At 49.9% G+C, this 24,958-nt stretch overlaps 8 protein-coding genes across 8 annotated transcripts; 4 read left to right on the top strand and 4 right to left on the bottom strand.

Moving 5' to 3' along the window:
* Window positions 1–58: 58 nt before the first annotated feature.
* AWJ20_920 (uncharacterized protein) lies at window positions 59–1,066 on the top strand (the record flags this gene model as incomplete). Its single annotated transcript, XM_018882892.1, has 1 exon — window positions 59–1,066. One exon carries the CDS (start codon window positions 59–61, stop codon window positions 1,064–1,066), a length of 1,008 nt encoding a protein of 335 aa, XP_018735135.1.
* Window positions 1,067–3,039: 1,973 nt separating this feature from the next.
* AWJ20_919 (uncharacterized protein) lies at window positions 3,040–5,061 on the bottom strand (the record flags this gene model as incomplete). The annotated part of the gene is made up of 1 exon (XM_018882890.1): window positions 3,040–5,061. The coding sequence occupies one exon, from the start codon at window positions 5,059–5,061 to the stop codon at window positions 3,040–3,042; it is 2,022 nt and encodes a 673-aa protein (XP_018735134.1).
* A 1,246-nt stretch (window positions 5,062–6,307) lies between these two features.
* Window positions 6,308–10,237, top strand: EAF1 (Eaf1p; the record flags this gene model as incomplete). The annotated part of the gene is made up of 1 exon (XM_018882889.1): window positions 6,308–10,237. The coding sequence occupies one exon, from the start codon at window positions 6,308–6,310 to the stop codon at window positions 10,235–10,237; it is 3,930 nt and encodes a 1,309-aa protein (XP_018735133.1).
* A 430-nt stretch (window positions 10,238–10,667) lies between these two features.
* GGA2 (Gga2p) lies at window positions 10,668–12,380 on the bottom strand (the record flags this gene model as incomplete). The annotated part of the gene is made up of 1 exon (XM_018882888.1): window positions 10,668–12,380. One exon carries the CDS (start codon window positions 12,378–12,380, stop codon window positions 10,668–10,670), a length of 1,713 nt encoding a protein of 570 aa, XP_018735132.1.
* A 1,468-nt stretch (window positions 12,381–13,848) lies between these two features.
* Window positions 13,849–14,460, top strand: AWJ20_916 (uncharacterized protein; the record flags this gene model as incomplete). Its single annotated transcript, XM_018882887.1, has 1 exon — window positions 13,849–14,460. The coding sequence occupies one exon, from the start codon at window positions 13,849–13,851 to the stop codon at window positions 14,458–14,460; it is 612 nt and encodes a 203-aa protein (XP_018735131.1).
* Window positions 14,461–16,730: 2,270 nt separating this feature from the next.
* pcp1 (pericentrin Pcp1) lies at window positions 16,731–19,655 on the bottom strand (the record flags this gene model as incomplete). The annotated part of the gene is made up of 1 exon (XM_018882886.1): window positions 16,731–19,655. One exon carries the CDS (start codon window positions 19,653–19,655, stop codon window positions 16,731–16,733), a length of 2,925 nt encoding a protein of 974 aa, XP_018735130.1.
* A 378-nt stretch (window positions 19,656–20,033) lies between these two features.
* Window positions 20,034–21,119, bottom strand: TRP4 (anthranilate phosphoribosyltransferase; the record flags this gene model as incomplete). Its single annotated transcript, XM_018882885.1, has 1 exon — window positions 20,034–21,119. The coding sequence occupies one exon, from the start codon at window positions 21,117–21,119 to the stop codon at window positions 20,034–20,036; it is 1,086 nt and encodes a 361-aa protein (XP_018735129.1).
* Window positions 21,120–22,104: 985 nt separating this feature from the next.
* On the top strand, window positions 22,105–24,348 carry ZRG17 (Zn(2+) transporter ZRG17; the record flags this gene model as incomplete). Its single annotated transcript, XM_018882884.1, has 1 exon — window positions 22,105–24,348. One exon carries the CDS (start codon window positions 22,105–22,107, stop codon window positions 24,346–24,348), a length of 2,244 nt encoding a protein of 747 aa, XP_018735128.1.
* Window positions 24,349–24,958: the final 610 nt, after the last annotated feature.

Raw genomic sequence — 24,958 nt, 5'->3', positions numbered from 1 at the left:
GTTGTTCGCGAATCAGGATATTGGTTCAGATGTCTCTTTATATCTTGTGAACCCTGAAATGAAACCGCAAACACTGGACCCCCACGCCCGACTCGAGCGAAGCGAGAGGAGCAGCGGGGTCTGGGGCGGAGCCCCAGCCGCCGGAGGCAATCCCCCCACCACCCCAGTCAATAGACCCAGTGAAGACAGAGAGAGAGAGAAAAAAAGAACTAACGGAGTAGAATTGTTTACCATTGAGCGGGCGTTTTATACGGGCGATTACCAGCAGGTGATCTCGCTGGATATTTCCGGGTTTAAGGACCCTGCCAAGCTGCGGGCCCAAGTGTTGGTTGCACGGGCCAATATCCAGTTAGGCAAGGGCAGAGATGTCATCAGCCAATTAAATGGGTCGACTGAGCCAGATCTGGCAGTGGTCAAGGCATATGCCGAGTACCAGGCCGGTATTAAGACGGGATTGGCTGCTGTAGAGAAACTGATCCAGTCGAATTCCGAGAATGCCACTGTCCAATATATCGGTGGACTAGTGCTGGTGGCCGAAAAGAAGTATCCTGAAGCTTTACAATTGCTAGGACAGCATCAGGGCAGTTTGGAGTGTGTTTCTTTGATCATTCAGATCCATTTGATCCAGAACAGGCCTGATTCGGCCGCTAAATTGGTCAACGAGGCCCGCAAATGGGCTCAAGATAATGTCGTGTTTAATGTCAGCGAGGCATGGACGAATCTCCGATTAGGTCCTGAAAAGGCCCAGTCGGCTTTTTATATCTATGAAGAGCTTGCTACCGGTGGAGTGGCGTCGGCCCGGTCTTTGTTAGGACAGGGTGTGGCACAAATCGAGCTTGGCCGGTACCCAGAAGGCGAGGAGCTGATTTCCGAGGCTCTTCAGTTAGAGCCTGAGAACCCCGAGGTGCTTGCTAATGCCATTGCCTCGGCCATTCTCAACGGAAAAGACTACACCGACTACGAAAGCAAGCTGGAACAGGTCCAGCGCGACCACCCGTCGCTCGTGGCGCTCAAGGAAAAGTCCGACCTCTTCGACAAGGTCGCTGCCAAGTACCAAGTAGCCTAGTTATTTATCTACGTTAACTGACTCGTCTGCGGACCCGGCCGGGGTCCGCGTACTGGGGGTCGTGCCTCCGGCGGCCGGGCTCCGCCCGGACCTGGTTGTGCTCGCTTCGCGAGCTCTGGGGGATGAGGGGTCGTTCCGGGGTCGTTCCGGGGTCGTTCCGGGGTCGTTCCGGGGTCGGTTTTAGTTCTCGCTGGGGGAAAATAGTCCCGTCTGATAGGTTTATCGGTAGTCTTTTTGAGAGCAGAGACCCTGGGCAGAAGGCTCGACTGTTGGCGGTGCTGGTCGTGGTATTTTGAAAACCTTTTGAGGAGGAAATCGTAACAGAGTTGTCGGATGGTGCGATAGGCCGGGATATTGCAGAAAACATCCAGGTCCGGGCGGAGCCCGGCCGCCGGAGACATGCGTCGTGAAGCAGGTGTCGGAGTTAAGATTGTGACATTTGGGCGATCGGCGCTGTATGCACTGGGAAATTTCAGGGGGTGCTGTCAGGGGGAACCGACTAGCTGAATTCAGAACGAGAATTTTTCGGAAATGAGCTCTGGAAGTCAGGCTTTTTGGGAGTGTGGTTGTTGTGGTTATTTTTTTTGAGTTCATATTTTATAATTTGAAATCGGAGATGGAATGGCTACTGGCTGGATAAGCTAGGCTCGGTGGCTAAGAAGAGATCGACGCATCGGAACTCATGTTTAGGTACGGCATCACGGTTAGTCACTCATACATTGTTTACATTTCGAGGTATATAAACGCCACAATAATCTCGTCTGCGAAGTTAAATTTTTATTCCGCTTGTTAGAGAGGTTCATTGTTGAGAAAATGACTGACTTTTTTGGACCAGAAAGCGAGTTTGTGCTCAAACGGTTTGACCCGAACACTTTCAGTTTAAGAGACGCCGCTGAGATCTATGAACTGGATCTAGCAGCTTTTGCTGACACTCCTCAGTTCGAGTATATTCTGGGAGACAGTTTCCAATACAAAACAGACGAGGCCTCGATATTCAAGGCAGAGCCCCATGATGCGTTGAAAAGACTGAAATTGAGGATACAGAGACAGCATGCTTACAACACCGTTATCCACTATTTCATGTACCGCATCTCATTGAACCACACAGGGATGGATGGTTACACGGGATTCGGTTTGTATTCGAAGGATAGCAACGGAAACGCTCAAAAGCTCATTGGTTTCTGGGACTGCGTATATCCCAAACACATGGCCCAGGGTCTTGTCCGTGAGCTACGGCCCGACTCTCTTCATGGACTAGGCTGGCTGAAGTGGACTTTAACAAAGTTCTGGCATAAAATTAGATTCAATTGTTACAGCTGGTACTTGATTCTACGATACGGAATACATCCACTTCAGAATAAGCGGTATCGACTGCTGGACGCCAAACAAGCCGAGGCCGCTGAGAAAGTGTTTCCAGCAGACCCTGACCGAGACGACAAGCTCGCTACTTACGATTACAAACAGTTGACCCACGAGCTGTATCCCAGAGACAAAACAGTACACATCATGAACTTTGCCATCCACCCTGACTACTGGGGCCGAGGCATTGGCCAGGCTCTCATGCGAGAATGTATGGCCACCGTCCCCTCGGAACCCACTCCCTTCATCTCAAAAGACAAAAAATACACCACCTATGGGCCACAGAAATTCTCCCTATCAGCCACCGAGATGGGTCTCCACATGTACAAAAAAGTGGGATTCCTCCCGCTCTACCACTCGCACCTCGAAGAAGGCCCCCACAGCATGCACGACACTTATATGGAATATACCAGAGAATAAACAGATTCGCGAACTAGGAGTTGTGCCTCCGGCGGCTGGGGCTCCGCCCCAGACCCCGTGGCTCCTGCTTCGCAGGAGATGGCTGGGACCGTGGACGGAACGACTCGAGCGCAGCGAGAGGAGCAGCGGGGTCTGGGGCGGAGCCCCAGCCGCCGGAGGCAGTGTGGCCACCGTGTTTAATTATTCTTTTCGGGTTATATGTGCGACCACGGGTCGATGCCGATGATTTTGCCGAACCGTTTTTCGGTCGTTTTGAAGTCTTTCCACTCGTAGCCCTTGGTGTCGAGGAACTCTTTGACGTGTTTGGACAGTTTGTCGTCGACAGCCTTTTTAGAGTGTGACAGGTGGTGACCTGCTCCGCAGATGGCGTAGACGGGCCGTGGCTGGTCTTTTTCCGACTCTTCGATCTCGCAGAGCACTTCGTGCAGTCTGTCAACGGACTCGTCAAGATCCATTCCGTGGAGGTCGATAAAGATCTCGCTGTTGGGAGACTCGTGGCGGAGTTCGTATAAAAGGTCTGATGCCATCATGTACGAATCTATCATCTCGGAGTTGTGTTTCTGGCCCTTTTTACTTAGTGCACTGGCACCAGCAGCATCGTTTTTATTCCATCTGTCGGCTGCTAATTGTAGGTACTTGTTCCTCATTTCGCCCTGTCTCAAGGCGGCCAGTCGGTACGATAAGTACTCTTCATAACCAGGGTTCGTTTCGGGAACGACCCAGGGAATTGACCGTGGCATGTTAATAGCCACAACAGACCGATTAAGTTTGTTAAGGGGTTTGATTACTTTGGGTAGAGAACCTGTCGAAGGCTTGGGTGGTGTGCTGACTGGGATATTGGGACCTGGTGAGGGTGACGAACTCACAGGTTCAGACCCGATTCTTGGCACAAACTCGTTGTTTTCTAGCTGACGGCTGGGTGTGAATGCTGTAGGTGGTTTGAATTGAAACTGTCCGCCACCCCATGGACTTGGTTTGGGAGCTGTAATAGCGGGTGTTGGTGCTGGCGCTGATGTTTGTTTCTTTTTCGATGTTCCTCCAAGTGCCCCTAATGCTGGAAATTCATCTTCAGTTAAGGTCACTTTCTGTGGAGCAACAGCTGCTGCTGATAGACCTGTTTGGCTATTGGGGCCGTCGGATAATGACCATTTGTCGAGGAGTTCTTGAGGAACCTCGTGAAGGAACACACAATTGTCACCGGCAAGACACTCTCCTCTTAGCCAAAATCTACAGATTCTCGACGACAGATCGTGGCTGTATTTACAGTCAGCCCGAAGACACTCTCCAAACTGCAGAAAGTACTTGCACATGACCTTCTCCTGACCAGGAGTAGTTATCTCTACAACATGTGGAATAGACGAGATAAATGGGTTATTGGAGTGGACTACTGGCTTGGCAGGTGTGAAAGTAGAATCTGTTCTAGGATAAACTGAAACACCAGAGGTTTGAGGAGAAGAACTTGTAGTTCTTTCTGGGACCATCTTTACCACGGCAGAATCAACATCGGTGCCAGTACTTTGACCACCAGCAGAAGAAGCTGGTGTAGAGGAAGTAATGTCAGAATCGTCTGTGGACTCATCACCAGATTTCGACATCAGTAAACTCAAAGTGGCCTGAATATCAAACTCTGACTTTTGCAAAGCGTGATGGATTTGCTCGTCAGTGTTTTCTTCTCCAAGAATACTTCGTAGAATATCAAAGGGAGACATGGCTCCCTGCTGAGAAATATCCGACTTCTCACCATTAACACTAGCATTAGCGTTACTATTTCCATTAGCACCGCCATTAGCACCATTGGCACCTCCCTCTCCATGACTCACGGCGGTAGTCTGGGGAGATGGTGAGGATCTGGTACCAGCATTATGAAACCCATTTCCCAGGTCGATAGGTTTTCGAGGCTCTAATTTCGAGGGATCCGAAGGTGGTGGGTTTATTAGTGGCTTGGAGATAGTGGTTTGAACAACTTTGGCAGTTACTCGTCGACTATTCGCGACACTAGCCGTCGAGGCCGACTTGGCTTTGATATTCTGAGTACGTTTGTTTCGATGAGTCCATAAAATATCGAGTACCAACCGCTCTTTGTCACTTGTAGACCAGTTCTTAGTGCCATAAAACTCGTCGACTATCTGTTCAATCTGTTCAATCTTGTCTTCTTCCAGCAGACTGTCATCATCTAAAGTCACATCGCATCTCTGCTGCAGCTCCTCATCGTCCATGTTAGCGATTCACCTTTTCCAATTTTAATTTTTCAGGGCGTGCTCTATTCTATAGTTTGTCACTGGAAAACTTCTGATATTTCGGACCCGCTGGCACGTTTGCAAAATTGAATATTATTCTGGTGAGCCGACATAAACGACAAAAAAACAGCCGAGAACACAGTTGAAATATGACCAAAAGAAATAAAATGAAATAAATAAAAAAACTTTTAGGTAATCAAAATAATTCCTGACAGAAGCACACTTAAATTTTAGTTGTCCACACAGCGGTCTGTCTGATATATATACCCCGGCATAAACTCAAGCTTTAGTAATAGTCGGGATCAGGGGGTTTTAATACTTCCTCTTTTTGAATTATCTGTATAATGATTAACCAACCTTAAACCTGCATAATGCGACAACATATTCACCTAACGGACCTATGGGGAGCCGGTCGTGACCGAAATATCCAGGACTGTCTCTCATCCAATTTCCCTCTTCTCCATCTTTTTCAAGCGGATACAAGCTCCTCTTCGTGGTATGAATTTCCAGACTCTTCTCTGGCTCAATTGCTCCAGTTTTCAGAAGAATAAAGTGACTAGTGCAAGTGGCCCTACCTGAGCTCTCACCTGACTTTTTTCGACCAGCGACAGCACCAGCAAAAACACTAACAACTCTATAGCAAATTCTGTCTTCCAGTCGCCTCCACAAGTCCCCTTTATACCCAAATTTCCGAGCCCTAGCTCCCCGAATTGAACTTCCCAGCCAGACCCTGCCTCAGACCGCCATCTCCACGCATTCGCTTATCGGACGGGACCCTTGCCCGGGACGTAATTTTCAGCGATTTTGTGAATTTGATAATGGACCCTGCCTAATCAACGAGCACGACCGACCCAACAGCCCCCGGTGGACCCACGCGACCTCTTTCAACAGAAACAAAACGGGACTGGACGAGTCGCCCTGTACAAGTGACACAGCTGCCTGGTGGCACAAGAACCAACCCCACGACAGACCCCTCTCCCTGGTGTGCTGTGTTGACATCTGTGTTGTTTCAGCGGAAAGGTACGTGAAGACGGAGGTTTTGCCTCCGGCGGCTGGGGCTCCGCCCCAGACCCCGTTGCTCCTGCTTCGCAGGAGTTGCTGGGACCGTGGACGTTCGACTCGAGCGTAGCGAGAGGAGCCACGGGGTCTGGGGCGCAGCCCCAGCCGCCGGAGGCAGCACAGGACCCCCAAATCTAACAGGAACACAGGCCCGTAGGTGAGAAGAATGGAGACGCTACGCGCTCAGGCCATCGAGAAACGACGGCAGCAGTGCAGCGATGTTGTTCGGGATCGGAAGCGTAAGCTCACGGAGTTTTATTATTTGTCGCGATATCCGGTGCGTCCTATCTCGCGGGATGAGATCAGGAGTGAACATGAGAATGTCATAGGGTTTTTGGCCCAGAACGATATGGAAAACGGTGTTGTGTTTAACGATGTCACGCTTCCGAGTCCGGCAGACGATTATTTGGGAAATGGACCTAAACGAGCGCGTACAGAACCGCCGCTGTCCATCACTCAGCAGCAGTATCAGCAGCAGCTCAATCTCCAACAGCAACAGCAGCAGTTGCGGGCTTTAAATGGACCAAGTTCGGGTCCAGCTGCGGTTGGTTCGCGAAGTATGAGCTCTGTGTCGGCTTCTTTACCGGCATTGGCTTCAGGTGGTGTGAAATCAGCTCCTCCTTCAATCAATCCTCAGACTACTACTGCTACTGCTAGTACTACGACGGTTAGAAGTGTGGCTGGTAGTGGTCCAGGAGGTTCGATTTCTGCTTCTGATGCCACAACAGCTGCTGAAACCGCGAGTGTTTTAAGTGGAAATGGAGCCTCAACAGGTTCTAACAGTGGTGAGGCCGATTCCAAGGGAATTGCTGGTGCAGGTGCTTCGATGGCAACCGGTACGCTATCCGCACCTTCTAAACAACCTCCTCTGCCAAGACAGAGTATGACTGCAATTCGAAGGAGTCAGAGATCCACTCCACCGCCAAATGGTGCCAATCAAAAGAATATCACATATGTTACATACAGCCCACCGAGTTCAGAGGCTGGTGACAGCTCGACTCCGCCTGTAACTGGACCAACTCCTCCACCAGAAGTCATGGTTTTCGTGGTGCCAGATCGATTGCCTGAGCCACCTCAGAGTCGACGTCCATTGGCAGAGTTGTATTATACAACCCAGACACTTCCTCTCTCGAAACTACTACCATCAGCCAACAAGACCCTGACTACAGATGGGTATCAATTGGCACTTTTAGAAGGGAAGTTGGCAGTTGTACATGCACGAATCGAAGAGTTGAAACGGGCTGAAAAATGGAGTTTACGCCAGCATATGAAGTTTAAAGGGCCGTATCGGCCGAAGACTCACTGGGATAATCTGCTCGACGAGATGAGATGGATGCAAATCGCATATAAAGAAGAGCGCAAACTGAAAATTGCCGTGTGCTATGAAATTGCTTGTGCTGTTAGGGACTATTGGAAGTTTGGAAAGGATGCTACGTGCGTCAAGTTCAAACCAATAGTGCATTTGAAGACAGAGCCGGAAGAGAAGGATCAGGATCAGGAAGTTGATGCTGATGGGGATGAGTCGATGAAACTGGATATTCCTGATGCAGTTGAAGAAAATGAAGTTGCGGTGGCCGAGCAGTCGAACAATGATGGTGATGTCATTGTTGGTGCTGATGCTGAAGCTGAAGCTAATGCCAAGGACGGCGATGCTGATAGTAAAGAAGAAAGTAAAGCGCTGGTCAAGGTGGAGAAACAAGATTCTATCAACCCAGAACTTCTAAGTTCAGATTCTGCTGAGTCTGGGAAATGGCTGGATTCGCTCGTGCCCATTAAAAACAAGAACGAAGAGAGTGTCGACGAAGAAAAACCACAACTTCACCAAAGCCCATTTAAAGTGTACATGTCATTTGATTCACTCAACTCTGCATCCAAAGAAATATTTAATATGCTGCCACAACTGCCAACATTCAATATCACTGCTCCATATATCAACGAGTTTGATAGTTTGTCGCTGACTTCAGTCACACGGTTTCTTTCTGCCCCCGATCTCGGTCGTGGTTGGCAACGGGTGGTGTTGGATACTATTAGCGATGAATCACCCAAGATCAAAGAGCCATCTGAACCAGAGGAGACTAAAAGAAGACCTATATTCAGTCATGACAGTCACCGACGATACGTTATCAAGGCACCTCAACCACCAAACCTCAAATATCTGGAATACCGAACTCCAACACTTTGGTTACCGCAGGACGATAACAAGCTGTTGAAGTTGGTCAAAGATTTCATGTATAATTGGAACATTGTGTCGATGCATATGCAACCAGTCACAACCTATGGCTACATTTCTAATATTGAAAGACGTACCCCATGGCAGTGTTTTGAGCGATGGCACCAATTAAACCCATCGTTTCCACTGACCGAGCTGAAAGGACAGTATGCTCAACAGGCGCAGATCTGGATGGATGCATCCATCAAAGCTCAGACCCTGACCAAGCGAAGAATCTCGCCTTTAGGAGTTGCTAACGAATCGATTCAACGTGGACATAAAAGACTTCGATGGGCTAGTATGTTGGATGCTATTCGAAAGAATATGCGGAAAAGAGAGAACGCACCGAAACCAAATAACTCTGTGCAACGCAAACTTCAAATGAATGATGGCAATAAAATGAATGTAGCTTCACCATTAGAACTGTCACGAATGAAACATGAACGAGACAAGGCTATTGCCGAAGCATATGCCCAACAACAGCAACGCAATTCTCAATTGGCGTCTGGAGGTGCTACTTCAGCAGTTGCAGCAGCAGCAGCGGCAGCAGGTGGTGCTACCGCCAGACATGCTGGTCAGAATGGACCAAATTCAGTAGCAGCTTCACGAGTTGCAGTTACTGGAGGCCCTGTACCACAACCTATAGCTACAGGAGTTGGTGCTCCATCAGTGCCTCTTGTAGCAGCAGGAGGCCAACAACCACGACCACCAATGCCAGTTAAAGGAATTCCAGCAGCTGCTAATGGAGCTAATGGAGTCAATGGTCAACAAGTGCCAAGAATGTCTGCTGAACAGCTCCAGCACATGTATCAATTGGAAAGACACCGTCAAATGTTGCGACAACAGCAACAAGCAGCAGCGGCTGCTGCCGCTGCTGCTAATGGAACAGCAGGTGCTGGTGTTGCAAGGACTGCTGGAAGTGCTACGCCCCCTACACCAGTTGTAGCAGGCACTTCGCCAGCAGCTGGAAGTCCAGTAATGCCACAGACATCAGTAGCTGGTGGAACTGGAGCTCCTGCTGCTGGTACCTCGCCTGCAGCATCTGTAGCTGGTGTAGCTCCTGCTGGACAAGTGACTCCATTATTAAGTCAACAACATATTACAAACCTCGTCAACTCATTAGCTGCTCAACATCCTAACATGACTCCAGAGCAAGTGACTAAACTGGCACATGCTCAAATCCAACGGTACCTGCTACAACAGAAACAGCTCCAACAACAGCAGCAGCAGCAACAACAGCAACAACAGCAGCAATTACAGCAACAACAGCGGTTAGTCCAACAACAGCAACAGCAGCAACAGCAACAAACCCAGCGATTAGCAGCAGCTGCTGCTGCTCAACAAGGACTTCGTCAGGGTCCAGTTCAAGCTCAAGGTCGAGTGGCCGGTGTTGCTGGTGCAAATGGTATTCAATCACCGACCATAGCGTCTCCAACTATGGCCAATGTCCGACCTGCTGGAGTTCCTTCTCCAACTGTGGTGACACATCCTGGAAGTGTTCCTTCGCCAACCCTCGTCGCGGCCACTTCTGTTCCTGGTGGACCTTCACCGACCATGACTGCCAATGCTCGAATGGTTCCTGGACCCCAGCAAGTTCAAGCTGCTCTGTACGCCAAACAACAGGCACAAGCCCAAGCCCAAGCTCAAGTTCAGGCTCAACAAGCACAAGCCAGAGCTCGAGCTGCTCAGGCACACGCTCATGCCCAAGCTCAAGCTCATGCTCACGCACAAGCCCAACAACGAGCTTCGCCAACCAGTCACACTTCACCACAAGTCACAGCAGCTCAACAACAACAAATCATGGCCCAAGTCATGCGACAGCAGATGCAACAACAGCAACAAGCGGCCCGTCACCAACCACCAACAAACCCTGCCCCGCCAAAATAACCCCTCATCCATCCACCCCCAAACTCTTCTTATTTATGTCTAACGAACCATGTAGAATACTAATACATCACTATTTAACGACCAGATCTACCTCCGGCAACACGGTTCATGTACCGGGGACCGGTTCTGCCTCCGGCGGCTGGGGCTCTGCCCCAGACCCCGTGGCTCCTCTCGCTTCGCTCGAGTCGGTTTCGCCGACGAAACGGTCCGCGGTACCCTGTGAAGAACCGTCTGTTCACTCCCTCACTTCACGGTCCCCGCCATCTCCTGCGAAGCAGGAGCCACGGGGTCTGGGGCACAACCCCCAGAAGAAGCTTCACGGATCTCCTGCGAAGCAGGAGCTACGGGGTCTGGGGCGGAGCCCCAGCCGCCGGAGGCAGGTGCCAGTATTCCACTGTTATATTTCGGCAGCGAGGTTATATAGCCAGGGTTAGACATTGATGTTGTCAATGGTGCCGGAGAGCTCTTTGCTGTCGGGGCCGAGGACAAAAAAGACTTTCCACTTGAGTTTGAGCTTGGCGGAGCCGGGCTCGCTGGGTTGTGAGAGGGTGAGACGAACGTTTTGGACGACTCCGGCTTGGCTCAAGGGTGGCAGGTTGCTGCCGGATTGGGGCTCCATTCGCAGGAGTTGCGATTTGGGAGCTGCCAGTTGGAAGTTCAGGTTCGAGATGGGCTGAGTGGCTGATTTGTTGGAGAATATAGCTTTAATAGAAACTTCAGTACCAGATTGGCGGACTACGTCGAAATGGATAGATAGAGCAGTCGAATCGAGCACGGCAACATCGGATTTGGGGTACGCCGAGGCGCCAGCAGCGTGGCTCGACGAACCGGACTCGAAATTCGTCCAGTCAGAATCGTCCAACAAGGACGAGGTTCGTGAATGGGTCTTGGGCGTGGCATTTCCAGCCGATGCAGTAAGTAAAGTCGAGGCAATAGTGGCAGTTCCGGTCGTCAAACTTGGTGTCGACATACCACTATAAACGCTGTTTGTACCAAAATCGCCAATAAGAGATGGTGCCGTGGGAATCGATAATTGCGATCCCGATATAGTTGATGGTGGTGGAGAAGGTGTCGAAATGCCAAGTGAGATATTACCACCTTGGCCAAACCCATTGCCAAATCCACCACTTCCAGCACCAGATCCAGTAGCAGTATTAGCTCCACTGCCGCCAAATGACAGATTGTCAAAAGCACCCAGCAAGTCTTCACTGGCACTTCCAGTATTTTGTTGTTGTGAAGTGCCACCAGTAGCACCAGTACTGCTTGAAGACCCGATTCCAGCATCGTTATCATCGCCATCAATATCAATTAACGACTCTATAAGAGCAGCCTTGTTATTGACATTACGTTTACGTCTGCCTTCTTCAGTGCCAGGAATAGGATTCACCGCTACTTGACCAGCATTGGTGAAATCGCCATTCTTCAAGAAATCGTACTTTTCAATCAACGACTGGATATAATCGTTCAAACCAAGTAATTTAGTAACGGCCTCTTCGTCTTCTTCACCTTCTTGATCAATCATTTTCTGGATCTTAGGTCGAGCCGTCTTTAAAGCACTAATGAGATCCGAGAATACATCGTCGCCATCGTCAGGAATAGTATTTTCTGCCTGATGATGATCGAGCATTTCTTCTAGAATCTCAGCTTTTCGACGTAGTTTATCAAGATCTTTCGCAGCCTTGGCTCTATAATCGGTTTTATTCTCTCTGAACCCGGCCATGACCGACATGAGTCTGTTAGCTTCCTGTAAATCAGCAGGAGTACCTCGTCGAATGAGTTCTTGCAACTTGGCAGACTGCGCTTCTTTCTCCTCTTGTTCGAGTTCTTGAGCCGACCGCAGACTATCAGAAGGATTGAGAACTGCCGCATCGTCTCGATTGATCTCGGGGAAAATATAACCTTTGTATGTGAGTAACCGATGCATATCACGAATATAGCCCAAATCGTCTTTATATCTGCTGGTCCGGCAGATGGTCTGTCTCCACTCTTCAATCGATTCGAGAATCAACAATTGAGTCTTGGAATACGCCACTGGCGGTTTCTCAGGAAACCGTCTCACCAACTCGTTCAAAAACTCTTTACGAGAAATCTGTAAATGAAACGGATACCCACAGTTCTTGACACAAATGTCCAAAACCGCCATCGCTAGAATCGATACCTGCGGCGTGCGACTGTTAACCAACTTCACAATTTCGACCGCTGCTTCTCTTGGCGCGGTTCCTTTCTTCTGATTAATCAGGTCGGCAATCTCCAAATTCAATGCCAAGTCAGGCTCATGAAGCGACGGCCGGCATGCTCTGTCTGTGTCCTGTTAGAGGGTTCACTTCTCCGGTGTCGAACTGCCTCCGGCGGCTGGGGCTCTGCCCCAGAGCCCGTGGCTCCTCTCGCTTCGCTCGAGTCGGTTTCTCGAGCGTCCCCAGCAAAATCTGGACCTCCAAAACCAACCACATCCCCCCTGAAACTCCTGCGAAGCAGGAGCAACGGGGTCTGGGGCGGAGCCCCAGCCGCCGGAGGCACAACCCCCCTTCCCGGAACATTACCTACCAATCATGGATATTAACCGAGCCGTGGTTGTCGGAGTAGGACGGGCGAACGACGAAGACGGGCTCGAAGTGCCTGACGAGCCCAAAACGAGAGCTGGTTCAAGAGCATCGTCGGTGCGAAACCGGTCTGTGTACGACGACCCGGCACCGCGAGCAGTCGGTTCCGAGTCGAAATAGCGGTTGGTCGTCATTTCTGTTGCTGCCGTTTTCAAATGTGTTTGTTTGTGACTGCTGCGAGGTGTGTTTTCTATGCTTGTACGAATCCCAATTGCCCGAGAGCGTCAAAACCTGGTACCAACGTTGGCGATGTTCTCCACTGTCTCTTGTTCCCTATCTAACATCCGCTGCCGCTATCGCTGCCACCCTCATGCATCCCGTGCCGCGCCTCCTCCCCGACGGGGGCAGGGGTCTGCCTCCGGCGGCTGGGGCTGCGCCCCAGACCCCGCGGCTCCTCTCGCTGCGCTCGAGTCGGGCTTGGGGTTCCCGGCTGTGCTGGAGTGGTGTGTGTGTGGCTTTTGGGGGGGTTAGTGGATTGCCTGGGCTGGTTTTGGATGGGGGGAAGGGGGATTTGTGGTGTGCCGCAGGGTGTGCGGCGGTATGTTGTGACGGGGGAGTTGTGGTGTTGCCGGGTGTGGTAATTCTGATCTTTTTTTGGTGATTCCGTGCTCTGGACACTCAATTGGGTCTACCGATCCGGTTCCAGGTTTTTCTGGCTGCGTTACAGGCCAAATGAAGCGGAACTGGCGTCCCTGCTGGCAGACCAGTCCGTGATCTTGGAGACCTGCAACGGCTCCGAGCACCGAAAACACAGACCCCTGTCACCCTCCTCCACGCTAGTGGCCCTCCCGACGCCCGACTCGAGCGCAGCGAGAGGAGCTGCGGGGTCTGGGGCGGAGCCCCAGCCGCCGGAGGCATACCCCCACCCCACCCCCTGAGCCCGGGTCTCGATGTGGTGGTCAGGGTTGGTTGCCTGATGTGGCTAAATGTATATAGTAGATGTAAATATATAGTGAGAGAGTTTGAACAGACCGAACAGGTTTGACAAGTGGAGATTGGTTTTGACGGGACATGGCTGGTGTTCGTGAGAGTGCGAGGGCTGGCGATGGCGGCGGCTGGTCGTCGTCTCCGGAGATAGTGAGTCTCGATGAGGCAGTGCGGTTACAGCGAGCTGGTGAAGAGCAGCTTCGTCGCAGTGGTAGCGACGGACCTGTCGATTATGGTGAGAGCAGTAGTAGTCGGGGTCGAGATGGCGAAGCTGGCCCAAGTGGGGGGTCGTTGGGATCGTTGGGAGTATTGTCTGATGCTTATAATGGTCAGAATCAGGGGAATGTGCCAGAAGAAGAAGGAGATGACGAGCATGAAGAGCATGAGGAGCACGAAGAGGATATATTTGGCATCTCTAAGTTTGCCGGTGACTTCGCGGAACTGGTATCAGCAGTGGGTAATCGTATTAATGAGATGTCTGAAACGGCTCGAAAGAGTGTGGCATCCAATCACCAACATTTGGTTCGCAATGAGATTGCAATTGCCGACGACCAGATGGCACAGCTGAAGAGTGTGCTGACTGAATGCGATGATCTGGAGCTCGAACTCATGAAGATTAGACAGATTGGCGAGATAGCCAAATCGTTTAAAATCCGCATGCTGGCAATTGAAGAGCAGCTAGCGCGTCCCCGGTGATCCTGGTGACCCTCCTAAACTTCTGGATTTGGCTTGTTTTCTCGTTTTGCCTGGACTGTTGACGGTGCTGCTGGGACTGGTGTTACTACTGGTTTTGGATTCTCCGCGGTAATGATGACGAATTCCTGACAGTCGTGTTTTTGAGGCACTGGCTACACTGACTCGTGACCGTGTTCGTGCTAGAGTGCTGTCGGCTGTGATTGCCTGAGGAGTGGAATTCGACCAGGGAATGGGTGGAGGTGGTGGACCGTGTGGAACATGCGGTGGAGCATGTGGTGGGGTATGTGATGGAACATATCGTGAAGCATGTGGTGGAACAGGTGGTGGAGTATGAGGTGGAACAGGAGGTGGTGGTAGCCGTCCCTGGTGCACTTTTTGGTTGTTATGGTGTTGGATATAGGAGTCCGGACTCGGTTGTGGTTGCTGCTGCTGCTTGGAAATGTGTTTGGAGAGCGACTCTGGTGCCGAAGTGTTCTTTGACGATGAAGCTGGCGATGATCGTGCCGAGAACCACGACGGCGATTTGGCTGGTTCTCCTCTTGCAACTGCTTCACCGCCTGAACCCGGTTTTACTTGAGATTTGTGTCCCGATAGTGATCTCAAATTCATTGCTGTGGCTGATTGAACTACTGCTGATGCTGGTCCACTAGGGACTGTATCATAGATCAATGCACTGGCTGGCATTTCGCTGTTGTTGCGGTCAGATGCTTGTTTCAGCTGGAAGTATGTTTCAATTGCGTCGCTACCAAGAGAACCCGACTGGCTGCCCAAATGGCCGGTAGCTGTGCTGCTGGCTGATTTTGGGACTGGTACCGAAGCTGGTGACAGGTTAGCGACTTTTCCTGGGGATGACATTTTGGATGCGAGGGCTGTATTGGGTGCTCTGATATTAGCACTCGAGCTGTGCGGTCCATTTACCCCGCCAGTACCAATTCCAGTTGTCCCAGATGTTCCAATTCCAGTATTAAACCCGGCAGTTCCAGGATCAATAGCAGTTCCAGCACTGGCTGGTGGCATGAGCACTGATCTCCTATTCGACGTACTTGACGCACGACTTCGTGTCAGTTTCAACATTCCACTAGCTGCCCTACTAAGAGCTGCTGAAGCAACTGCTGGAGTTTGATGTGCTGCTGACGACTGTGGTATCATTGTAGACAGCTTATTCGACAGTCGAGCAGATAACATGGCTGCTGGATTCGGGTACAACAGTCCCAGCGACGGTGGAGCTCGACGAGACGACGGTGATGGTGTTGGTGGTGGTACTCGTTGTAATGAAGTTGGCGACGCTACACACTGAACCAAAACAAAACTCCGGTGGGGATTCTTTTCCCAGTCATCTTCTATTTTTAACCACTGGTCTCTCAGCTTCCTCTGCCATCTTTTGAGTTTCAACAACTCCAACTGCTCGACTTTAGGCAACTCTTTACCTCTCCACCTCAGTAAACTCATTGTCAGCAACGGGTTATGATGTTCGACCACCAACTGTTTGATAAGACTCCATGCCTGTTCTCTATCATTACAAATATTGTCCCATCTACAAACAGTCGTCACGAACCAGTGAATATGCTGCAAATCCGATACCAACTCTCGGTCTTTATTCAGTTTCAAATCCCGCACAATCACCATTATCGCCTGGTTCAGACGTATATTCCGGTTCGACGGAGCACAGTACAAAGCGTCTGTCCGTCTATACACGGGAATTTCTATGTTCGTCTCATGGGCATATGCAAAATATGAGATTCTCTCCAGATGTTTGGCCACAATATACCGTGTGGGATACAGTCTTGCCAGCTCGCCGGCATTACCATTCTTGTGTTTACTCTGGTAGTGTCGAAGCTGGTTTCGCAAATGCCGAAGGTCTCCTGCCACGGTCTCTACTGCCAGTCGTGATATCATGTACAGTCCCTCGTCCATTTGATGGTTCCCCATACCGTCACAGCTCGGTTACAATGTCAACATCAGCAGACCCACAGAGTGTGTCGAGGGCAAACCTGTCAAGCACTGGCGACCCGCCTTCTGTTCGGGGCTGACCAACACCATGCGCACTACTTTCTCGCTAGGGTACATGGCTCGTTATGGGACGGGGCATCATCTGGGGTCTGTGCTTGCATTTATGATCTCTCTTTGCCTCCGGCGGCTGGGGCTCTGCCCCAGACCCCCTGGCTCGCTACGCTCGTTTTCGTCGGGCTGTGTGTTGTTTTACTTCATTATCATTAATCATATACAAAAATAATTACTACAAAAGGTCATCGTGCGGTACTATTGAAGGCTCAGGCCTGGGTGCTTCGTCGTCGGTTTCGTCGCCATTCGCTACGGATGACTGACAGCTGATTGGACTTCTGGAGCTGCGAGTCCCGGACTTCGTAGCGTTTCTTGAGTCGAATGGCTGCGATGATTACGAATGCAACTGATTGCAGTTTCGGCCGCTTTTTGGCCGTCCGGTCGTAATCAGGGTAGATGCCCATGGTTTGTAAAATTGCCAGGTCGGCTCGATTGCATGCCTGATAGCTGGCGATTTGGAGCATGAAAAACTGTTTCATGAACTCGAGATCTGACCGGTACTGTGACTCCCTGGTGGCCACTTGTTTGAGATACTGCATTTGTACTAACATACCCTTGAGTTCTTGCTGATGGTGAGTTTCCGATTTAGCTGGCCGTGTTGAGTTCACATTGTTCAGTCGCTCTTTCAGCTTGATAGCATGGTTTTTATATCTCTCGACTTGAGCCTCAAGTGTCTGCTCGTTGATTCGTATGCGTTGAATCTCTCGAGCATAGTCTTTGCATTTCTGGATATACTTCGAACTGGCTGAAGCCGTCTGTTGGATCATGCTTTGTGACATGTCGTAGCGACTGTCTGATAACTTGGTCTTCAATTTAGAACATGTTTCAGTTACTGCGTCGAAACGTGCCTTGAGTTTCTCGTGTTTAATCTCAAGCAGTTCGAGCTTGTTTTCAACTCCCTCTTTAGCAAGTTCCATAGACTCCTTCTCCCGGGTAAGTTTAACCAGTTCAGCTTGCACTTCTCGAAGCTCTGTCTCATACTTGAGACGCGACTGTCTTTCGGTCTCATTAGCCTCTCGTAATGCAGTAACTGTGTTCTCTAGACTTGTATGAGCAACCCGTAGTCGACTCAGCTTCTCTTCCGTCTCATTCTTCATATCTTCCATCATAATCAACTGATGTTGTGATGCCATTATATCGTCTTCTTTTTCTTGTAATTCAGTTTGTAGAGTTTTGTGGAGCTTTTCTTGAGCTCGAAGTTGATCGATGTCTGCGTTCAAGTTCGAGATTGTGGTTTTGAGTTGACTGATCTCCAGTTCAAGTGACTTCTTGTTCTGTTCGTGCTTAGACTTTTCTAGCGAGATGGCTTCTTGAACACTGCTGGACTTGTCCTTGAGAAGGTTTCTTTCTTGTTCTTCATAAGTGGACTTTATCCTCTCGAGATTTTGTACTTTTTCCTCGAGGTACATCTTGTCCTGTCGCCATAGGTTGGCTTTCCGGTCGAGTTCCTGGTCCTTTCGTCGCAGCTCGTTTTTCAGCTCGAGCATGTCCTCACTATGAGTCTTGTCCATAATCGATTCATTTGCTTGTCGGCTTAAACGATCCATCTTGGACTGTGTCTCATGAAGCTTCTGTTCGAAATAGTCTCTTTCTTTCTTGTAGTTTTCAGAATCGACACTTGTCCGGTTCATGAGTATCTTAACAGATTCAAGCTCACCACTAGCAGCAGAATACTGACTCTTCACATTTAGCAACTCTGTTTGTAATGCCTCACACTCAATTTCGAGCGTCTTTACAATTGACGATTTGGACTGTAATTCCGACTTGAGAAGTTGGACATCGCCATACGCTTGCTCTTCAGCACGACCGGTCTCTGACATTTGGTCTTGCAGAAGATCTTGTAGCTCTTGGACTCTTGTCGTCTGTCGTAGCGCATCTTCTTTGTAAGAGAGTGCCTCAGCAAGGGCTTGGTCTAACTTGGCGTTCTTGTCATTGACTTGTGCTTCAAGCTGTTGATTCGCTCGTTGTAAATCAGAGAAATCTACTTGCATGTCCCGATTCTCCTTTCGCAGTTTATACAGCTCTTTTTTCATTTCTTCGATCTCCTTGTTGTCATGAGTATTGTCTGCTTCGAGCTCCTCCCGCAGCTTTTCATTATCGTCTTCTAGAGATTCTTTCTGGCGAAGCAATTGTCGATTCTCATGCTGAAGATTATCAACCTCACTCTCTAGGTCGTCCACTTTATCTTGTAATTCTTTTGTCAATGCAATAGTCGACTCGTCACCCTTGGCATTATCAAGATCCTGCTCCAATTCGCTTCTCGCCTGTTCCAACTCATCGATTTTCTCGTCCTTTTCATCGACAGTATCCTTTAGTTTACTAATCTCTTCTTGTAATTCTTCTAATCGATCGTTCAACTCGGAAATTTCCTGGTTTTTCAGCAGGATTCGTGATTCCGACGTTGAAGCATTTGCTGGTTGAGCGGCAGCAGCAGCTTTTTCTCGCTCCATTTGTTCCAAACGCAGTTTCAACGACTCCAGTTCAGTTCGGTACTTGATAATTTCCTGTTTCAAATCGGCATTTTGCATAGCCACCTCGTGAACGTTTTCTGGTGTGCACTGCTCCAACAGGTTGATTCGAAGCTGTAAATCAAATATAAGATTTTTCTGTTCATAAATGACTTTCTCCTGCTCTTTCAGAGGAATAGACGACTCTCCCAGCAGTTTATTTTCCTTTCCTCGATTAGTCTGTAATAAAGATTCTACACCTGCGTGTTTCTTCTTTCGCGAGCTGTACATGGCTGACTTGTCGAAACTCTCTAAACTCACAGTGTCCTGGTACTCATCAAACAGCAGCGGATCCGGTTTTCGATAACTCTCAAACCCCTGAGGAATCTTGGCATTTTCAGGTTTTGCAACTGTTCGTAGCAACGGAGTAAACTCTCTTCCTGTGCCCGTCGCACCAGTAGCAGCAGCCGACTGCCGTTTCGACGATTCTGAAGACCCAGGAGTCGACAGCAGCTTCGGATGACCAGTCTGGCCCAGTCCGCTCAAAACTGTCCTCCTTGGAATCGAAGGAGTCGTGTCCAAACTAGCATCGATATCCTTGAAATAAAACTTTCTGCCAGTCGCACCTCCACCTCCGCTCCTGCTCGCAGTCCCACCACCGGCTCCAGCAGAGTTCTTGGAGTACATCACTAACGCGGCCCGTTCCTATAATCTGCTAGTAGCAAATCCAAGCTCACTAAACAGAAACTCCAAACACGAAAAACCCCGAAATCAGCTGTCTTCTGCTCCCAATAACGCGCGTCTCGCATCCTTTTTGTTTACATTTTCCCAATCCACTTCACCATGCACGCGTGTCACGTGCTCCTGGACCCTGCATTTTCAGGGGGTGGACCCTGCCTCCGGCAGCTGGGGCTCCGCCCCAGACCTCGCTGCTCCTCTCGCTGCGCTCGAGTCGGGCGTGGGGGGCCCCTAGCAATCTCCTGCGAAGCAGGAGCTACGGGGTCTGGGGCGGAGCCCCAGCCGCCGGAGGCAGAACACCCCCAAGAGTGTGATAATATACATAAATTAGTGGGTAGCAGCGGCCTCGGAGAGGGCTACGAACTTGGCGAGAGCGTTTTTGGCGGCTCCTGAACGGATACTTTCCCGGGCGAGTTCGACTCCATGTTTCCAGTCGCGGGCTGTGCCTTCGACGACGGCGAGGGCCGCGGTGTTGATGAGAACGTAGTCGAGGACAGGGTCGTTTTCGGGCAGTTCGTTGGCCAGTAGTTTGCGAACGACCTCGGAGTTCTGTTGTGGGGTTCCTGAAGCCACTTCGCAGAGAGTATGGCGTTGGATGCCGAAATCGGCCGGTTCGACGTAGTATTCGGAGATTTTCTGGTTCTTGAGTTCCCAGACCTTGGTGCGAACGTCAATAGAAATCTCGTCCAGCCCTTCGGTTCCCCAGACAATTAAAGCAGGAGAATTCGGTCGGCCGGCTGCTATGTTCATTTGTAGAACTGCTTCGGCAAATACTCGACCTAGAGGCTCGGAGTAGACGCCAATGATACGGGCTTTCAGAGGAGCTGGGTTGATCAATGGACCCATGATGTTGAAAATAGTAGGAATTCCCAGTGTTTTTCGCAATGGAGCCAGTGATGCCATCATTGGATGAAATACTGGTGCGAATAGAAAACAGTATTTGGATTGATTGAGGATACCTGGTGCCGTCAAATGGTTCACATTCTCCATTTTGACACCCAGGAACCGCAATAAATCACCCGAACCTGACGTTGATGTCGACGCTTTTCCGCCGTGTTTACAGATATTCAGACCGATTCCTGATGCTACAATGGCTGCTGTTGTCGAAACATTGAATGTGTTCTTACCATCACCACCGGTTCCTACAATATCCACATATCCCTCGGGGTTCAAAGTCGAAGTATCCAGTTTGTGCGACTCCTCGAAAATCCTCGTTGCTGTCGAAGCAATAAAATCGGCCGAATGGTCTAACCCAGTGATTCTCAAAGCCGTCAAAAACGCTGCCACCTGGATATCATCAGCATCGCCCGCTATCATCACATCCAGAGCCGCTACCACATCCTCCGGCGTCAACTGCGGCGGTCGTTGCAGCAATTTTCTCAGCTGTGGCGTCAGATTCACTTTCCCGGTCATTTCTTTCCGTGTTTGTATTCTTTCTCTATCTTTCTATCCAGTCTATGTCTCTGACAATTCTATCTTCTAACCAGGTCCGAAGTTCAGAGCTGATCTCTGATCCCTCCCTCGAAAGATCGTCGCGATCTCGATGACTCTGACACACCCCCCTCGACCCCTGCCCTGCTCCTGCCGAGCCGCAGTCCCCGGTCTTCCACCTTGCCTCCGGCGGCTGGGGCTCCGCCCCAGACCCCGTGGCTCGAGCTTCGCTCGAGAGTGCTAGGGATCCGGGTGAAAAAGGGGGGGCCTCTCTAGAACGACTCGAACGGAGCGAGATGAGCCGCGTTGTATGGGGCGCAGACTCAGCCGCCGGATGCGCGGCGGGACCCTTGGTGGTGCATATGCGAGATGTCCGAAGTGCAGTTGGAATCAGGGTCGATCGAGCGATTGTGTTTTGCGGAAAGTACCGTAGCGGTTTGTGAAAGTGCTTTTTTTCTTGTGATATCGGGGCTGTGTGTTTGTTAGGTTGTTAACAGTTGAATTCGGTGGTTGTTAGTTACAAGATCACATTCTGTACTCGCAGTTGCCGCGTGGTTTTGGTGTGTGCATATTCAGGTGGTTTGCTGGCGTTGCTGTCTGTCGCTAAACTGCGTGTCTCAAGTGGTTTCTTGGCTGTCTTGAATTGATTCTACCTCGGATCTTGAATTTGTTATTGGAATTTCAATTCCATTTTCAACTCTGGTATCTCGTTAGAGTGGTTTTTTTTGACCTGATTCTTTTGTCAAGTGAAGAACAGCCAGCCAGGGAGTTCGGGTTGCTCGTTTGTGGTAACAGATTCAGGCTCATTCTCTAGCTCCTTGTGCTTTCCTGTTCCGGCTCTGCACGTTGCTGAAGTTTTCTGTTTGGACCTGCGTTTGAAACCTAGATCTCTGTTTACGGTATTTGTTGTTTTTTTGTCGAGTTTGTTGTGTTTCTGTCCGGGTTTCTCTCTTGGTTTCACTGATTTATGTCTGGTGGATCTGGCTCGGGTTCTGAGTCTGCTTTTTCTTCGACCTCGCTGATGATGGCTCCTGTAGCTACGGCTGTGGACTCGTCTGCACCGGTTTCAATGCCGAATCAAGCTCAAAGTCAACAGACTCGAATGCAGACAAATCAGAAACGACCGAGCAATTCGTCGGGTCAGGCACATAACGGTCTGTCCCAGTCTCCTTCTCCTCCACTAATATCCTCGTCATTAACATCAACATCCTCCTCCTCTTCTTCGTCGTCATCTTCATTGTCATCACATTTGCATTCGCAATCTTCATCGCCATCTTCATCGCCATTACCAGTACAAACGGTACCCTCTAGAGGCCAAAAACCTTCTTCTCATTCCGCCTCGTCGTCTATTGCATCTGCTTCTTCGCTGCCTGAAATTAGCACTTCTCCAGAAAAGGCAACTACTGCTCCTTCTACTCCCGTAACGGCACCTGCATCGTCCAGACCTGTCAGTCTGTATGCCAGTAGCGGTTTTTATGGCACCTCAGGCTCAGCACACACTTCTAATTCTACTTCTGCTACTGGTGCTGGTGGTACTGCTGGTGGTATTCCGAGTTCCTCTTCTTTGCTGAAAAATGCTCCTCCATTGAGACCTCCTCAGCCTAGTTTATCCGATTTAATCATGAGTGAAGCAGCATCTGCTTCTGGTGGGGGTCCGTCTATCGATCTTCCTATTCCTGGTCAACAATATTATCATTCTCGATCGCAATCACATTCATACCACTCAACACCACAGTCGTTGCGATGTCCTTCCCCTAATTCAATCAAAAGATCCAGTTGGTATGGAATGCCCACTGTCGACGACTATCCAGGTCTCAACGGGGTACCTCCAACTGGTGCTAATACTAGCATGACAACTCCTTCTACCATTATCTCACCTCCATCTCCCACTTTAGAAGCAAGACTACCAATGTCTCCTCCCCCCAGAAGCATATCTCCCATGAGACCCATGTCCTATCATCAGAAACAACAGGCTAATAATACTAATCAGCCATTTAATTTCGTGTCGACAACCCTGTCTCCATCTCCAGTGTCGTCCACGTTGTCACCATCTCCAGCAAAGGCCAATCAACGTCGTGGACATCGATATAAACATTCGTCGGTCTCAATCAACTTTTTTCAAGAACCACCTGCTCGTGCTCCATTAGCCATTCCGGCCTCATTACCAATTCCTAATTTCACTGAATGGAGACAGAGTATGTCGCGAGAACAGCAGATCCGACTGGCTTGGACTGTATGCCATATTTCCGCGGCAGTTTTAGTATACAATTGCGATGCTCCGTTTAGCGCCCTGGCTGCATTGTCGCATTTACTTTTGTACGATGCTATGGGAGCCATTCTGTGTGTTGCTGTAGATGTACTGGGAAATTTCGATGTGTGGAAACAGAGCAGTATCCATCTTCCGTTTGGATTGGAACGAATCGAGGTGCTAGCTGGCTTTGCACTGTCTGTAACGCTGATATTCATGGGTGGTGATATTATGTCGCATGTTGTTCAAGAACTCGTTCAATCTCTATACGCACCTGGTCAACATGGCCATTCTCATGGCCGAGCTGTTCATAGCCATGTTGCAGGTATGACGATGGAAGACGAGCATGAAGAAGCTCTCAACTGGGCTTCGGTTGTGTTTCGAGTCATGTTGGGTATTGTAGCTACTGTTGTGTCTACTGTAGGGCTCAAGAACCATTCCCGAATCAGTCGTACCATGAACCGTGACCGCGATCGTGATCGCGAGACTGACTCGACCAGTTTCAAGTGGATGCCGTCGATGTTGTCAAATCCCACTCATTTAATGACTCTGACCTTTTCAGTGGCCATTCTGTTCTTCCCGTTGTTGGGATCGTCTGGTTACGTTATTGTTGATGCGCTTCTGACGCCTGTTATTGCTACGTCCATGTGCTATATTGGCTGGTTACATGCCAAAGCACTTGCTGGTATGCTAGTCATGAGCTACTCGGGTCACGACCGCATCGAAGACATCGACGAGCAAATCAGTCAGGACCCCCTGGTCCAGTCAGTCTCAGAAATCAGCCTCTGGCAGGTGCACCACGAACTCTGGCTGGCCAGCATGAAAATCGTCATGTCCGGAACTGACGACGACGAACGCCGGCTTCGCGAACGCGCCTCGTCCATCGTCCGATCCACCATGGGAGCCGACGACCACTGCCGCTGGGAAACAACCGTCGACATCACTAGAACTACCTTAGAATAAGACTGTAGCATTCTATCTTCTGACCTGGCTGCCTCCGGCGGCTGGGGCTCCGCCCCAGACCCCGCTGCTCCTCTCGCTTCGCTCGAGTCGGGCGTTTGGGGTCCTGTTCGCTCGGGGTTTTTCATGTACCTCGGAGTTGAAGGGTGCGCTGTTGGGACCCTCTTTATCGCGTGTAATTCTGAAGTCGTGTTATATAATTCAAGAATGAGCTTGTGAATGTCAATAGATCACCTTGTCCCCGTGTCGTGTTTTCGAAAAAAGAGATAGGGAATAGACAGAAGAAATCCTGTCTTCAAGTAGAGACAAGCAGTATGGCGTACCGCTGGAAGAAACAACTCTTTTTGAACAGGAAAAATAAAGATTCTCATAGTCCGTATCGCGAACTGGGTATCATGCTTGAGCGGAGCAAGAACAGCGTGATCTGGCAAACTCCAGCTGCTGGAGGCCATCTCCCCGGATAAACGAGACTAAAGCAACTGAAGGAGCCGGAATCAGGGATGAAGAGCTAGGAACCAAGAATATAGAACCGAAGAAATATAATTTCAGCAAATGGTGTCAGACCGAATTTGAAAGTGTTATCTAAATCAAGCCAAGACTGCAACTACGAACT

Source organism: Sugiyamaella lignohabitans, chromosome A (assembly GCF_001640025.1).
Source record: "Sugiyamaella lignohabitans strain CBS 10342 chromosome A, complete sequence".
Lineage (NCBI taxonomy): Eukaryota > Fungi > Ascomycota > Dipodascomycetes > Dipodascales > Trichomonascaceae > Sugiyamaella > Sugiyamaella lignohabitans.
This window is presented reverse-complemented; position numbering and strand designations above follow the sequence as displayed.